General features: G+C 32.6%; 2 protein-coding genes and 1 long non-coding RNA gene across 4 annotated transcripts; all 3 read left to right on the top strand.

Moving 5' to 3' along the window:
• The first annotated feature begins 1331 nt into the window (after positions 1-1331).
• On the top strand, positions 1332-10643 carry LOC115973940 (multicopper oxidase LPR2-like). Of its 2 annotated transcripts, none has more exons than XM_031094186.1 (5): positions 1332-1476; positions 5729-6081; positions 6282-7386; positions 8370-8462; positions 10433-10643. In XM_031094186.1, exons 2-4 carry the CDS (start codon positions 5813-5815, stop codon positions 8421-8423), a joined length of 1428 nt encoding a protein of 475 aa, XP_030950046.1. In that variant the 5' UTR covers positions 1332-1476; positions 5729-5812; the 3' UTR covers positions 8424-8462; positions 10433-10643. The 2 variants fall into 2 exon arrangements, with proteins under 2 accessions (XP_030950046.1, XP_030950052.1); XM_031094192.1 differs by lacking the exon at positions 1332-1476 and adding an exon at positions 2773-3325.
• A 2233-nt stretch (positions 10644-12876) lies between these two features.
• On the top strand, positions 12877-14252 carry LOC115993286 (nuclear transport factor 2-like; the record flags this gene model as incomplete). Its single annotated transcript, XM_031117456.1, has 3 exons — positions 12877-13168; positions 13288-13472; positions 13617-14252. Coding segments are annotated over 3 exons (687 nt in total), but the record flags the coding sequence as incomplete, so codon positions are not given.
• Positions 14253-14404: 152 nt separating this feature from the next.
• LOC115973933 lies at positions 14405-15892 on the top strand. Its single transcript, XR_004087831.1, has 3 exons — positions 14405-14493; positions 15261-15334; positions 15534-15892. It is a non-coding gene; the product is annotated as an uncharacterized LOC115973933 (long non-coding RNA).
• Positions 15893-16212: the final 320 nt, after the last annotated feature.

The raw sequence follows: 16212 nt of genomic DNA, 5'->3' as shown, positions 1-16212 counted from the left end.
AATTATGATGTACGGTTTATATATGTACATTATTCAATAATTTACGAGCACGCTTAAATATAGAGACGGAATTGGAATTTAAACCTAGGGGGCCAAGGTATAAACAATTTTTTTTTTTCCCATGAAAATCTAAGCTAGCATATATTTAATATTAACAAAAGAGAGGATACAAAATTATTGTTTCCTAATACCTTAAAACTACATCATCTAAAAAAATAGAACTCGATGTTCTTTAAATCACCAATTCACCTAGGATTCATTGTGCACATAATTTTGATCACAAAATCAATGAAAATCTCCAAATGAATTAATTATGAGGTTTGATCCTATTTGAATAATTATGTTGTTTTGATTACAATTCTAATAGGTTCTTGATTTGTAAGGACATGAGACTTTTTTAAATGAATAAAGACATGACAATTTATCTTATATATAAAAACCTAATGTTTCTAATATTGCATTCCATTATTTGTTTAATATTTTCATATATTTCATTATTTTCATATCTCATAATTTTATTCAGCCAAAAATTAAATAAAATATATAGGAAAAAAAAGAATAAAAGAAAAGGTATATAGTATTCATAACATATATTAATGTAGCAATTCATTAAAAAAGCATATACTAATGCAGTAATAAATGTGATTGGTTCTATTTCAACAAAAAACAAATTAATATTTTAATTACTATTTTGTGATTGATAACACATCAGTTTTTTTTTTTTTTAAATTAATTTTTTTAGAGAGTTTCAACTTTCAACCTGTGGCGTTTGCTTCTAATGATAATTCTTTTTAACCTATGGCGTTTGCTCTTAATGATATCATTAGACCAATACACTAATCGGTTTTTGGTGTAGCAGGAATTGAATTTTAAATCTCTTATTCCTCCATAAAAAAACATTACCAGTTGAGCTAACTAGAACTCACATTAGTTTGTAACATTTATTTACTAAAATTGATAGTATTCATAGCGTCACTCTTTATATATAAAAGACAAAACCTAATTACAGTTTCTACTTAGATTATGTCCATTAAGTTCCCCAATATCACAATAATAAATAATAATACACATATTTCACTCACACACCTTAGTTGCTTAGCACTAATTTATTAACACAACTAAATAAATTAACACCTTAGTTGCTAAGCCCAAATAAATTAACACTACTTTATTACACAACACTCAAAATTGGTTAACACCACTACTTCACATAAAACTACAAATAAAAAAAGAAAATTATAGCCACACACTTTCCACCCCAACTCACTGAGATTAATTAATGGCCACACACACACAATAGTCACTTTGTATTGACACTTTGACTTGGTTTACGCTAGTCCACCACCAAGCACAAATTTTTCATCTGTTTCACAGTCTAAGTTTTATACCAAAAAAAACCGTAGAGAGAGAGACCAACATACCACCGTTGGGCAACCATGTAGATGCTGCAGTTAGAGTCAAGATCAACACTGAGTGGTAAGTGGGTAAAAATTGTGGATTTGTGTTTTGTGATTTTAGATTTGTGGTTGTTTTGTGTGTCTTTTTTGTTTAGATTGGATTATTGATAATTTTGGTTTGTTTAAAGGTTATTCTTGTTATTTTTGGGACAATTGGGTTTGTTTAGATTGGAAATGTGATATGTTTTGTGGGTATTTTTGGTTGGTCCAAAGGTTTTTCTTCTTATTCTTGGGACAACAAGTAAAAGGCTAGGGTTGGGTCAATTTGTAAAAAAAAATTGGGAAGAAGGGGGGGGGGGGTGTGGTTCCATCGTTGCTTACATAGATTCAAAATGATTGCATATATTTTATTAATATCATGTCCAAATAAGTCCAAGTAAACACTATTTCTTGAAACTAATATTGTAGAGTACAAAATATGCTAGGCGATGGCTGATCTTCAAGGCTGGGATTTGATTTAAGAATTGTCTGCAATTAACAAGAATTGATGCAAAGTCAGCAGATGAGCTATCATTGTTAGAAGATAAATTAACAATTGCTTTAGCATCAACATCTAATTCAACCGCAAGTAGCCCAAGAGACTCTTTAGGGTCTTTTTGTAATAGAATATATTTGGACTGTTGTTTAATATATTGCCCTTTTACCACATATATATATATATATATATATATATATATGTTCCATGACTTGTGTTGTGATTATAAGGCAGTCCTTTTAACAAGATCTTTAAATGAAAAATGACACTTACATACAAGAGGGTAGAGACGTGCAAATAATTAAAACTATGATAAAATTTAAAAGAAAAAAATTTAGTTACAAGGTTGGTTGTAAGTTAAGACTACAATTTTACTTAATATCTTTTTATTGGAGATAAATTTTGACAAATTTACCATTGAATTACATTTTTTTTCTTATATCTTCTATACTTGCAAATTTTTTAGAAAATTAAAGATCAATAGCTATATCATCAATAAATATTTTAAATTGTAAGTTTTTGTAGTTTAAAATTATGCATAAAACATAATTTTATAGATTATGAGAATATGCAATTCAGCGGTTAGATTTTTGAAATATGTAGTAATGTTAATGATATTAAGTAAGATTGTATCCTAAAATTACAACAAATTTTGTAACTAAATTTTGTCAAATTCAAAAAAAAAAAATCATACATAACATATATGTATCATTTATCTCACAACAGATCAAATGAGAAATAACATTTGTATAACAAAAGTGAAAATTATTTAAGTTACAATCAATTTTGTAATTAAACTTTGTCCAATAAAAAAAAAAAATTCATGAGATATGTGTTTCATTCATCTCACAATAGATCAAATGAGAAAAAACATTGGGGTTACAAAAGTGAAAATCATGCATGCATACTTAGCGGCGCAGGAATTTTTTGTTTTTGTTTTTGATAGAGTAGCAGCGCCGGAATTGAACGTCTTTAAATAGTATTATTACTTTTATTATGGAAAAATAAGGTTACTTCACGTTCTCGCCAAGGATCCTTTTCACAAAACAATATCTAATATCGTCTATCAAACACAAACCCCACTTGTATAGTCCCTCTCCCTTCCAATAAATACCCACATCTTTCTCTCATTCTGTATATGCTTAATGCTTGCATGCAACCAATGATAAAGACCATGGAGAGAGTTTTTCTGCTTGGTTTCTTTTCTTTAGCTTTGTTAGGAGTGTTCACCACATCATCTTTAGCCCAAGATAATAGTCCTCTTCTAAATTCATCCAAGTTGGAAATGTTTGTGGATGAGCTTCTAGATATGCCCAAAATCCTTGGCTTTGATTCTGTGTATGGTGTTCCCAGATCTAAGTCACTGGAGATTGGCATGTACAGTAAAACATGGGTAAGTGGATTTTGTTTTTTCCTTCTAAATACAATCTTATTGCTCAACACTTCTTACATCTGATTTTCGATTACTTAGTCAGTAATTAATGACTAACACAATCATTTATATTGCACTTCTAGGCTTTATTGTTAGTTCACCGAAAGAAGGTAAGTGACTAAGTTTTTGCATATGGAGTAAGAATGCCATGCATGGGATATAAGTATATTCTCTCTCACTCTCAAGCATGTTAGTCTTATATGATTGTGAGACTCACATACTATAAGAGAGAGAATACTTAAATCTGATGTATAAAATATTTATTACTTGTTTACCTTTTAATCTTTTATATATATAAAGATGTGGTTTCCGATTGTGTTGTCCATATTCTTGCTACACGTTTCTTTTTATTATAATATTGGGGTCTCCAATATTCTAATTCATGTTTTGTCTATTGAGATGGAAGATTGCCTAGGCCCTAATCCTCTTTTGCATCAATAACATACTTCATTCAGCCAAAAGAAAAAAGAAAAAAAAAGAAAAAAAAAACAGGGTTTTGAAGAGAGAAAGAGAGGGAAAAAAAAAAAATACAAATAGTATGCAGAAGCAGAAGCAAATGAATGGAATCCAAATAAGATGTTGGGTTGTTCCTTGTTCATATTAGTGATCAGGGCTGGAATCAGAATCCAAGAATGGCTATACAATTTTACGATACAAAGATTTCAACTTCAAGACTTTTGAAACCAAGGAAAATTAATTTTGCAAATTGGTACTTTTTATAAATGTTAACCAAAATGGCTAGTTTTGTGCCGAATAAGGGGATTAAGGAATTGGAACCACTTAGGCCTTAGATCCTTTCGATGCCTTGAACAGTTGCACCCTCGTGCTTTTGCTATCAATAGTTCGTTTGGCATATATATATCTAGTTATATACTTTTTTTTTTTTCTTGAACTTTATATATCTAGTCTTTACATAGCTGATCAATGCCTTATTTAATATTCTTTATTAATAAGATTTTATATAATTAAAGTATCAAACACCCCGTTTGTCTAATCATCATGTCATTACCGCAAAAGACAAGCATGATGTCCTAGTAGAAACCTTCACTCGGTCTTGGTAAATTTAGAAGGACAAAATTTTCCTTAAACTCACTACGAGCTAGTTCAAACTAGTATATATGTAAAATTTTATCATATGAGTTATTTAGAGCATTCACAGCAATGGAGTTAAAAATTTAGCTATTTGGCATTACAAAAAATTGTTTTATTTATTTTACCTACTCACTTTACAAAACATTCATCAGCAGTGGATTTATTTTAGCTTTCAACATAATAAAATAATATAAATATCACAATAAAATAATATATCTACTACATTATTTTATTAATTTCTTTCTTTCTCTTTCTCAAAAAAAAAAAAAAAAAAAAATCTTTCTTTCTCTCTATCTTTGTGGTGCCATGCCTCCCTCTCACTTCTCACTTCTCATTTCTCTCCTCTCCACTCTTCACTCTCACTTCTCTCTATCTCGTCGCCACTCTCTCCTTCCCACCCATCACCATCCCGAAACCTTCCTTGCCGGCGTCGGAGACGAAATTGTCGAAGCTTTCAAGGATCCTGTGGGTTGTGGGTTGTGCCGGTGCAGGTTTGTGGGTTGTGCTATGGGTTTGTGTTCTTTCTCTCTACTCTAACCGATTTGCCATGGGTTTGTGATTTGTGATGTGGGTTTGTGTTTTGTGGTGGTTGTATGGAATTTGGATCGGCGTTGCTTCGATCTTTCTCTTTACTCTATCTTTGTGGGTTTGTGTTTTGTAGTGGATCGATGTGATGTGGGTTTGGTCCAATCCGGTGTTTTTTTGGTGGTTGGGTGTTTGATTCGATGTTTTTCTAGTGCCTGGGTGTTTGATTTGATGTTTTTCTGGTGGCTGGGTGTCTGATTCGATGGGTTTTTATATGGATTTTATGAGCACCATTGCCGGCGAGTTGGCTGGCAAAGCAAAGAGGAGATGAGGGATGCCAGAGAGAGAGAAAGAAAAAGAGAAAATATTTTTTTAACGAGAGAAGAGAGAAAAGTTTAATAAAATATTATTATTATTTTTAGCTTCTTGCTACAGTGCATAGCCATAAATAGCTGTGCACTGTAGCAAGAAGCTAAAATTTTTTAGCTATGGCTCCACTATTGTAACATGCATTTTTGTGTTTTGGTGAAACTAAAATAGTTATATAACTATTTAGCTTCACTGCTGCTAATGCTTAATAATCATATAACTTGTTCAAATGATTTAATATATATGAGTGGTTTTATAAGTTGCCTTAATGGGTTAGAGAAAATTTCTTTAATCCTGTTTTGAAGTAAATTGTCTAATATCAAATGTGCGATGCACCAATAGCAAATTAGTTGTAATTTCATTTGATTTTCTTCACAGAAATTCCACAGAGATATCCCTCCTACACCTGTGTATGCCTTTGGTGTATCTAAGGAAGCCGCAACTATTCCAGGTCCAACAATCATGGCCCTTCATGGAATTGACACCAATGTGACATGGAAAAATTATCTCCCTCCAACGCACATATTGCCTTGGGACACATCCATCACAATTGCTGAACCTGCTGACAAGATAGGAATCCCTACAGTAGTCCATCTCCATGGTGCAATCGGAGAGCCCGAGAGTGATGGAAACCCAAACTCATGGTTCACTGCTGGATTCAAAGAAAAGGGATATGCATGGACTAAAGAAACATATAGCTACAACAACAACCAACAACCTGGAAATTTATGGTAAATGATGATAATAATTCTCTCAAAAACTTAAATTGTTAAGAAATAATGGATCTTCTCACAGTAAATCAATCTCTCCCTTTATATGTGAGATTTTAAGGGTTCAGACACAAGGTCACTATAATAAATTATCTGAAATATTAAACATTTAAATAATGATGAATTTAATCATTTAATTAACCAATATTTTATTGTAATAGGTACCATGATCATACCATGGGATTGACTAGACTCAACCTCCTAGCTGGATTGGCTGGGGCCTACCATATCAACCACCCCAAATTGGAGGGCCCACTTGGACTCCCTAGTGGTGCTGAATTTGATCGTACATTGATTGTATTTGATCGTAGCTTTCGTATCGATGGTTCTATATACGTGAATTCCACAGGAGATAATCCCTCCATACACCCCCATTGGCGACCAGAATATTTTGGTGATGCTATCATAGTGAACGGAAAGGCTTGGCCACGTATGATAGTACGACGTCGAATATACCGATTTCGTATTATAAATGCTAGCAGTGCTAGATTCTTTCGGTTCTTTTTCACCAATGGTCTACAATTCATCCACGTGGGATCTGATTCGGCTTACCTTAATGAAGCAGTGACAACCAATGGGTTTTTGCTATGCCCATCTGAGATTGCTGACGTGATTGTGGATTTTTCCAAGTCAAAGAATGATAGTGCTATTCTAGCAAATGATGCACCGTATCCCTACCCAACTGGGAACCCAGTTGATGAAGCTAATGGCACAATCATGAAGTTTATCATCTTGACACGTACTGAGAATGACCCGGGACAAACACCCAATAAGTTGATCCAATACCCAGACCCTGATTTATCTAGTGTGACGCAGACACGATATATAACCATGTACGAGTACAACAGTGCCACTAATCAACCAACTCATTTATATTTGAATGGGATATCATTTGAAGCACCAATCACTGAGACACCTAAAGTGGGGGCCACAGAAGTTTGGTACGTGATCAATCTAACGGGGGATAACCATCCTTTACACATTCATTTGGCTCTTTTTGCAACATTGGATCAGACTGAGCTAGTGAACGAGACAGAGTTTAGTGATTGCATGACGAAAATCAACGATGCGATTAAGTGCCAAGTAAACAAGTATGCAATTGGGAAAAGCATAGAGGTGCCAGCTGAGGAGAAAGGGTGGAAGAATGTTTTCAAAATGAGACCTGGATTTGTGACAAAGATTTTAGTGAAATTTTCTTACATACATTCAAATGAATCGTATCCGTTTGATGCAACTGCGAAGCCAGGCTATGTATACCATTGCCATGTAAGTATTTTCATTCTCTACTTTTTACCATGTTTTCGTTTTGTTTATTTTTTGTTCAAAGAATGACAATAATTGTAGAAAAAAAGTTGTAATGGGTTAAGGATCGGGCCTATTTAACAGAAGTGATACAATAAACGTAATTTTGTTTAGTAGAAAAAGTAAACTAAAAGAAAAGCAAATTGCAAAAAAAAAAATGATGAGTATAAACAAGTGTCTTATGAATAAACGTTAAAAACCACTAAATATTAACTATGAGCTATAATACAAACTTTAAAAAAAAGTGCACTTACTGAAAATTAATTGCGTAGAACGTACAAATTAATTTGTTGTGACTAGCTATGATTTTTTTAAAAATTAATGTATGTACAGTTTAATATTATTATTATTATTATTATTATTTTACTTGTACTCTTTAAGGCTTCTCGTAAGTGTTAACACTTAACAAAACTCTTAGAAGATTCTCAAAAAAAAAAAGAAAAAAAAAAAAGAAGCAATACTCTTTGAAGAATTAAAGCCATTTTTCCACGTGGAAATGATGAACCTCACTCTTGAATATCAATTGGAAATTATATATATATATATATATATATGGAGGTCACAAGTTTTGAATGTGAAATGATAAAATGACATCAATAATAAATATAATGAGATCCAATTAAAACATGTTAAATTAAGAGTTAGGAAAATTATTGTGTTTGTACTCTGTATTTTTACTCTTCATGCATATAATATATTAATGTGCATTTTTTTTTTTCATGATTGTCTAAGATTCACACTTTGTGAGAGGAGATGCATATTTTTAATATGCATGATAGAATTACATATAAAAATTGTCATTTGTTTAATATTCATGATGAATTACTAATAAAAATTGTCATTTTCTCACTTTAATCTTCTAGATAAGACTGGATATGAACCTTAATTGCCATCAATTTTATAGTGAAAAATAGTGTCTCCTCTAATTTGCTCCTTCACGCATACAGATCTTGGATCACGAAGACAACGAGATGATGAGGCCCTTCAAGCTCATCAAATAAGATTGGGCATGAGAAATATATATGAGGATCCTAAATAAGGTTTGTCACTCTGAGCCTCCCTAGTCTTTTTTTTACTTATCAGTTTGATACATATATGCCTGAAATTTTGAAAATTCTCTCTCTCTCTCTGAATGCATACTTGTTCTCATTCGCAAATTTGAATAATCAAGAAAAGATCCCTCATCTTGGAGATCGATTTGAATATTCAAGAAATTGTATTTGTTCTATTATTTGTTGTATCAAAAAAGGGAAATAAAGGAAAACAGTTATACACTTGATTGGGCAGAAAGGAAAATAAGTGTATAGTTTATTGTGTTTTACAAAACGTTTAAAATAAGCATAATTGCGGGCATTTGGTTTCAATGTTTAAGTTTTAATTAGATAGACCAATTTACGCAACTTTATGTTGAGGGGTATGTACCAAAACAAGAGGACAAGCTCCTAAAACCTAAAAACTTTATTTTATCCAATAACAAAAAATTTGAACAACGTTAATATGAAATCCATAATCCATATAAATTGCAAATTTATTTAAGATATACAAATTTGTTTCTTTATGTAAATTTTATATGGGATTCATGCAAAGAGTCTTGTATCTTACTGCATCTCCTTCCTAGTATTTTTAATGGAAATGTCCGGATTTAAATTCTCCCATATTAAAAAAATAAAAAAGAAGAAAAGCAAAGGGATTTATGTAAAACCTATGTGAGCCCCAGATACTAGTGGTCTAACAAGTGCCTTGCAAGAAGGTGGGAGCTCAAATTGTAAAGAATGAGAATGATATGTTTCTCATTGTTTGGGAGTTAACATTTTTTGTAATTGAAAACATGATATATATATATATATATATATATATATATACGTGGGGCCAGAGAATTTGTGATTCAGACCCACTTTACATTAGGGCCCAAGGCCTACGCCGAGGAGAGGCGTTGCCGAGGATATGCAATGGAAGTCCAAATGGTCTAGAGATATAGCTGAGGACGATTTTGTCCTTGGCATCCTAAAACGCTCCTAGAAGAAAGGGCGAGTATGGTATAAGAGCGGTTCAAGGAAAAGCTAAACACCTCCGCATTGATGGGGAAAGGACCCCTGAACAGTGTGGCGACAAAGGACAAGGGAAAGGCTGCCATTACTGCAATTAAGTACTCTACGCCTGACAGAGCCATGCTTCTTAGCTTTTACAACCACCCCCAACCACTTTAGGTATGGGGCTGATAGGACAAGTATCAGCCCTAGAAAACTGAACCTACACGTAGACGTTGGAGGGAGGGGAAAGGGTAGTATAAAAGGAGAAGAGGCAGTCCAAAAAAAGGAGGCAGATCATCTCCAGGGCCATTGAACCCTAACGTAAAAAGAATAATAAGAATATTAAGCTCCTCGGACGAGATCCAAGGACCGGAGCCACTCAGACCGTGCCGAGGAGAAAGTCTTTTTAGATACGCTAGGTTCACCTCTGTGCAATCATTACGAACACCATGACTAACGATTGTCCGTTCACCAAGGCCTAGCCTTTTAGCTCACTCTCTACAAATTTTATTGTTTGGGCCTTTAACATTCGAACCCAATACACCAATTTGGGGTCGTTACAAATTGAGTCCTTACAATATATATAAATATATATATATATATATATATATATTTTGTGAATTAATAAATTGATGTTTATCTAGTAGAAGCTAAATTAAATAGAAAATAATTAAGCCGTGTGATTCTCTCAGTGCTCGATATCTTGGGCCCTTGACTCTATAATCAAAGTTATGGCTCTGCGATGCTAACAATGATTATCTGAGCTGACTTATGTTTATCTATCCTATGGATAGACGAATGCCTATTTAGCTGGTACTGCAGAAGAAATTGGAGAAAGAGGGAGAAAAGGGGTGCTAAATGCTAACCTGTAAATCTTATTGTTATGTGATTTTAATAGATGCTGCATGTTTCTTTATTATAATGGTATGAGCGATATAACATTCAAAGAGAGCATTTTTTTTTCCCCTCTTTTATGGCAGGTACTACCTTGAGGTGTTCAAGTAGATGAAATCATTGAAATCTTGAGGCGTGCAAGGATATGTGGACTTTTGTTTTTTTCATTTTTACATATTCACGTTATCATATTGAGATTTTAGAACCATTGTGGAATTTGTAATATGTGGTCTTTTATATATGTGTGGTTGTAATAAACATTGAAGGAGATTTGGGCTCCATTATATGATATTGAGTTTTGGCATAACCTAGATTTTGTAATGTGGTTCTTTAAAATATATGTGCATGATTTTTTTTTTTTTCAAAATAAAAGAAAAACTTTATTTTGAGGGTTGGGAGAACTTATATATATATACACAAAGCATACATAGTACTTATGAAATTTGGGAAAAAAATTAAGGACATTCATTTAAATGGCAAGTGATATTTTAAAATAAGAAAATGCATAAAAAGATTGTATATTTATAATATTTTGTATAATTACTAGATTTTTTTTTCTTCACTTACATAATCTTTTCATCAACTTTTTAAATATATATAAATATAGAATTTGATAATGTCCATTTCTTATGAATATCAAAGTTGTGATTTCTTAGTCCTTCACGAGTTGCAAACTCCCTAGGTTCGTAATGAATGAACAACGCATGTTATGCTTGTTTTTGTAATTTTAGCTCTTCCATTGTCTGGTAGACAATGTCACAGAAGACACACATTGGAGGTGTAGGCACTACAAAAAAGTGGACCTGTTTCAACCCTTATTTTTCGAGGGTTTATTAAAATTTGTCCAAATAAACACTAAATTTAACACGCGGGTGACTATTACAGACTTACTGAGAAACTTCAAAATAAATCAACATATAACCCTTGAAATAAGTGCTGAGGCGGTGATTAACTGATTATTACTAAGCTTACTGAGAACCGTCAAAATAAGTCAACATATAACCCTCGAAATAAGTGTGGAAAAAATGGCGGGCATACCAGCGTGAGTTTTCACTCTAAAATTTGCAGATTTCCCAGTACCCCTCGAAAAAATACTGTAAAACATAAAGACTGATTTATTTCTAAGCAAGACTGAAAAATTTGTATGAAAATTTCAGAGTATTTAGGTCCTCCCTGTCTTATTCTCTTTCATTTTTTTTTTTCTTTCTCTTTTTCCTTTGATTGCTCTTTCTCTCTCTCGCGCTCGCTCTCGAAGTAGATCGCATTTTCTCTATGTGCGAAGATGAATCACCAGAATGTGAGGAATCTCTGATCGGAGGAAGGAATTTTCCAACGAGGACAGCAGCACCGACGAGAACTGTCATGATCTCTCCGTTACCACCTCCGGCGAATCTTCCGATGGTATTTTTTTTGTAAAAATTAAGTTCGTATCTTGATCATACATAACGCAATCGTAGTGATTGAATATGGTGTATTGCTTTGTGCCTCAATCTTTGTTTTTATTGAATGACTATGGAAATTAGGGTTCAATTTTGGTGTGTGATTTTAAACTTTGCTTTTGTAGTTGAGTATTTTTACAATTCAACATTTCAACTAGCTATAGATGGAGTACTGATGTTATTGTTACAATTCAATTCAACATTTCAATCATTTCATATAGGTTAGTAAAAATTCTAAGTCTTTTTGCAATTTTTTATTATAAATTAGTCTTTTTGTAATTCTATATTCAATTAATTTAGCAGGTTGATGTGAAAGGAATTAATAAAATTGGCTTGGCCAAGCTAGGATTGATTTTGGTTTTAGATTTGTGATTAATCAGGCTTTATTGTGGTTGAGATTCATTCAATAGATATAGTGTCCAAGGAAACTGCATGAACTTGTTTCTTTTGGTTTATATTGTATTTATTCATATTACATTGGTTGCCTTCTTATGATATGATTGCCCTGCTCAAATGTTTATCATAAAATACTTTAGTTGAAAGATAGTGGGTTTAATCTTTTCCCTTTATTTATGATTTCTTTTTGTTAACCCTTTTCCGAATCCATTTATTAGAACTTATATTAATTGTAAAACTTTCTATAATGTTACAGAAGTTTTAGCTCAAACAATTTCAATGGAACATTACCTATGCAGCTTGGAATGTTGACCTCCTTACAACAGCTGTGAGTTATATATATATATATATATATATATGTATGTATGTTTGTCAATATTTGTCAAACATGAAGTAGCCTCTTCTTATTAGCTGTGTAGTATAATTATTTATCTATATTGTTTAAGGTACATTGATAGCAGTTGAGTGAGCTAGGAAGCCCTTCAAATTCTGTACTTTTATCTCTTTTTTATAGATCAGTAATACGGTGGTTTTGAAACATGGAAATAGTTTGATTATGTTATTTTTAAATTCATTTATGGATTTATTTTTAAGTTCAAATGGGCATACGATAATGGCTTTGCTGGAATGCTTCCAAATTTCTTGGGACTCTTATAGAACTGAAGGACTTGGATTGATCTCTCTATATATTTTGATTGATTTTCATTGATCCGGCAATCAACGAGAAGATACTCTCTCTTCATTATGGCGAACTTAGTGCACAAATCTTAACTGTGGATGCACAAAATTCTTTCAATGAAGGAGTCCTTATTCTTGTGACTGGATATTTGACTGGAAAGGACAGTTTGAGGCACAAATTTACTCAGAGTTTCTTCCTAGCACCTCAAGACAAAGGCTACTTTGTTTTAAATGATGCATTTAGATATGTTGACGATGGGAGCCAAAGTTTCGTGAATGATGTTGGAGTGCCCCTTACTCCTGACCCTGGTAATGTGAAACAAATTTTACAATTCAAAGTAAAGCCTTTTGTTCTTCTTTAACTGATTTTTAGGATAAATTTGTTTCAAAGCCTACTCTTATTGAGGAGAATCATGTTTCTGAAACAGCAACTGAATTGTCAGAGGTTGTTGATGGAGAAGTATACAACCTTCCTGAAAATGTACAGGCTTCAATTGAAGAAGAGGAAATGCCAGTTGGTGAGGTAGTAGATGAAGTTTCAGATGAATGGCAGCTAGTGGCTGAATCCAACTCTGAAACTGAAGAAACTCCAAAAAAGTCATATGCCTCTATTGTAAGCATTCATCAATCAATATTTTATCCTTCTGACTTGCTTATTCATTAAGTGTGTGGTTTCATTGGCAGTTACAGTTCTTGTAATTTCTCTGTCCTGCATGTGTGCAAAAATGGTATCTTTTACTTCAATTTGTTGTTGCAGGTTAAGGTTATGAAGGAGAGTCCAGCTGCTTTTTCCTCCCCAACTTATGCTCCTCGGAGGTCTGTTTCCAGGAGCCAAGAGCAACCAGTAATTGCTGGACCTCCTCCTCCTCCTCTGGTGTCTGAGACACCGATTTCCAGCACAAATGCTAATGAAAACAGTAGTAATAAGGATTATGAAGGCGTGCAGTTTGTTATTGTTGACTTTTAATATAAGTAGAACCTTGAAAGGATTTTTTTCATAAAAGGTTTGATGCAATTGGGTTTTGGTTTTGTCAAATAACTCAACTAAGTATTTTTTCACTATTTTGATTCTATTACCTATTCGGAAATTATGTATGGGACAATGTCATTAAGCTTCTTCTTCTTTTTTTTTTTTTTTTCTTTTTTTTTTTTTGAGAAGTCATATAGCTACTTGTTGATCAATTTACTTATACTTAATAGAAAATTTTGAAAGCAATGATCTGATCTGTTTTCTCCTCTGTGTTATCTTAGTTTTCTTCAATATTTACTGCATTTTGATCACTAAATTTTGATATGCGCAGAATGGCTGGGACAAGATTAATCCAATGGTTGAATCTTCTAGTATGGACACTAGTAATGCTCAAAACAGAAGGTGCTAATGTATTATGTATCAATTACTATTGTTGAGGATGCGGTGGCAAAAGGAGCTGGTAAGAAATCTCTTGCAAGATAAACTGATCAAAATTAGACCTATATTCTTTTCCTTTCAAAAACAATACATTCTTTCAAATCTTTGTTTCAATATGTTCTGAAATTAGACATATGGAGCAGTTTTTCTGGATGGAAGTCCGCCAACTTATCACTGGGATATGGGATTTGGTGCGGGAATTAACAATTGGTTGGTTCACATTGAGGTTTGTCCTTTTGTCACATCCTGTTTAGCCATTTCTTTACCAACTAAAGAAACAATGCCAGAATAAATCCTTGAACAGATTGCCTACAAGGAAGAAAGAAAAAGAAAAAGAAAAGAAATGGGTATTAATATTGAAGCAATTTTTCTAATGCCAAATAGTAACAATAAATATTACTTTTAAGCTTTTATGAAAAGAATCAGAAAAGGCTAAATATTGTAATTTTGATCACATGTTATGACATATGAATGCTAAAAATTTCTTTCAAATCTAGTTCTTGAAGGCTTTAACAGTTTTAATTATTAAAATTATTAAGTTGCCAAAAAAAAAAAAAAAATGAATAAACTTAATTTTCTAATATCTTGATGTTATCTGTATGTTACTTTTGTTCTGGCTCTTAGGGAGGTGGATGGTGCAACAATGTCACCCTTTGTCTTAATCGTTCAGAAACTCGTTTAGGTTCATCTAAGCATATGGTCAAGGAAATTAATTTCACTGGGATTCTGAGTAGAGTCCAAAACTAGTTTTTGTTGCCAAATTGAGTGCCTGAATTATTGCATGCTAGTGCCTTCTGTTCCAGGCAATGGTTAAGTGGAAACATTTTGCATGGATTTAAAGTTAATATCTGTTTTCATACTCATTCAACTCATGCAACAGGAGAGTGTTAACTGTTACTTCTACATTAATTACTAAATTTTCATGTGGGATGGTTATTCTTTTCAATATTACCTATGGATTTAAAGTTAATATCTGTTATTCTCTTATTGCAGACAAGGAAGTTTTGCTCCTGCATACGAAAGTTGACCTTGTAGTAACTCTTGGTGGGGATGGAACGGTCCTTTGGGTATGTGCATTTACTTTGATTTTAGCAATTATTTTTAAATCAGAATGTATTATAACATTAAAATATTATTTTAGAGTACTTACATTACAGTTGCACTTTATCTTGTTTCATCCTAGAACAAGCTAAATCGGATTTAAGTCTGTTTTGAGAACAGATAAAGAAGTTTTCTTCTTTTTGGTGAATGACATTTCTTTTTCAGAAACTTGCTGGGAAATTAACAAACTTTTGGTATCATTCTCTCTTTTTCAAAAACTTGAGGGCACCCATAATGGCTGAAATGTTCAATTATACTAGCTGATAACTTCTTGCTTTGGAGATGATGATGAAGAATAAAATGTATCAAAACTTTTAACTCTTGGACAGATTTGGTCTTTGTACAAAGTGTGGTTGTTGATATCTTTTCTCTTAAACAATAATTGACATATCGGCAGTTTGTATGCGGCCCCTAATCTGTTAATTTGTTGGTTTGAGTTTAGAGATCAAAGAAAGTGTAATTGTAGCAATATACCACTTTTGCTATACATCAATATCATAGCATATCATCTCAACAATTGTGAATTTTTGTTTGTGTATATATATATTTTTTGTGCATGATTGTGGTTTTTTTATTTTTTTATTTTTTTTTAAATAAAATAAAATCTTATTTTGAGGGTCAAGAGACCCCTTAAATAACCTTATTTATCAAAGGTTGTAAATATAAATATTTTATATCTTGGTAAAAGGTTATTTAATGGTCTCTTGATCTTCAAAATAAGATTAGAGCACTTGTTTCGAGGGCCACAAAAGCCTTCAAAATTTCCTTTTCGACGGTATATGTTTCGAAGGTTATCAAGGGTCAATTAGACTCTTAAAATAATTTTTTTCAAGGTTTGTTAATA

This window comes from Quercus lobata, chromosome 1 (genome assembly GCF_001633185.2).
Source record: "Quercus lobata isolate SW786 chromosome 1, ValleyOak3.0 Primary Assembly, whole genome shotgun sequence".
NCBI lineage: Eukaryota > Viridiplantae > Streptophyta > Magnoliopsida > Fagales > Fagaceae > Quercus > Quercus lobata.
This window is presented reverse-complemented; position numbering and strand designations above follow the sequence as displayed.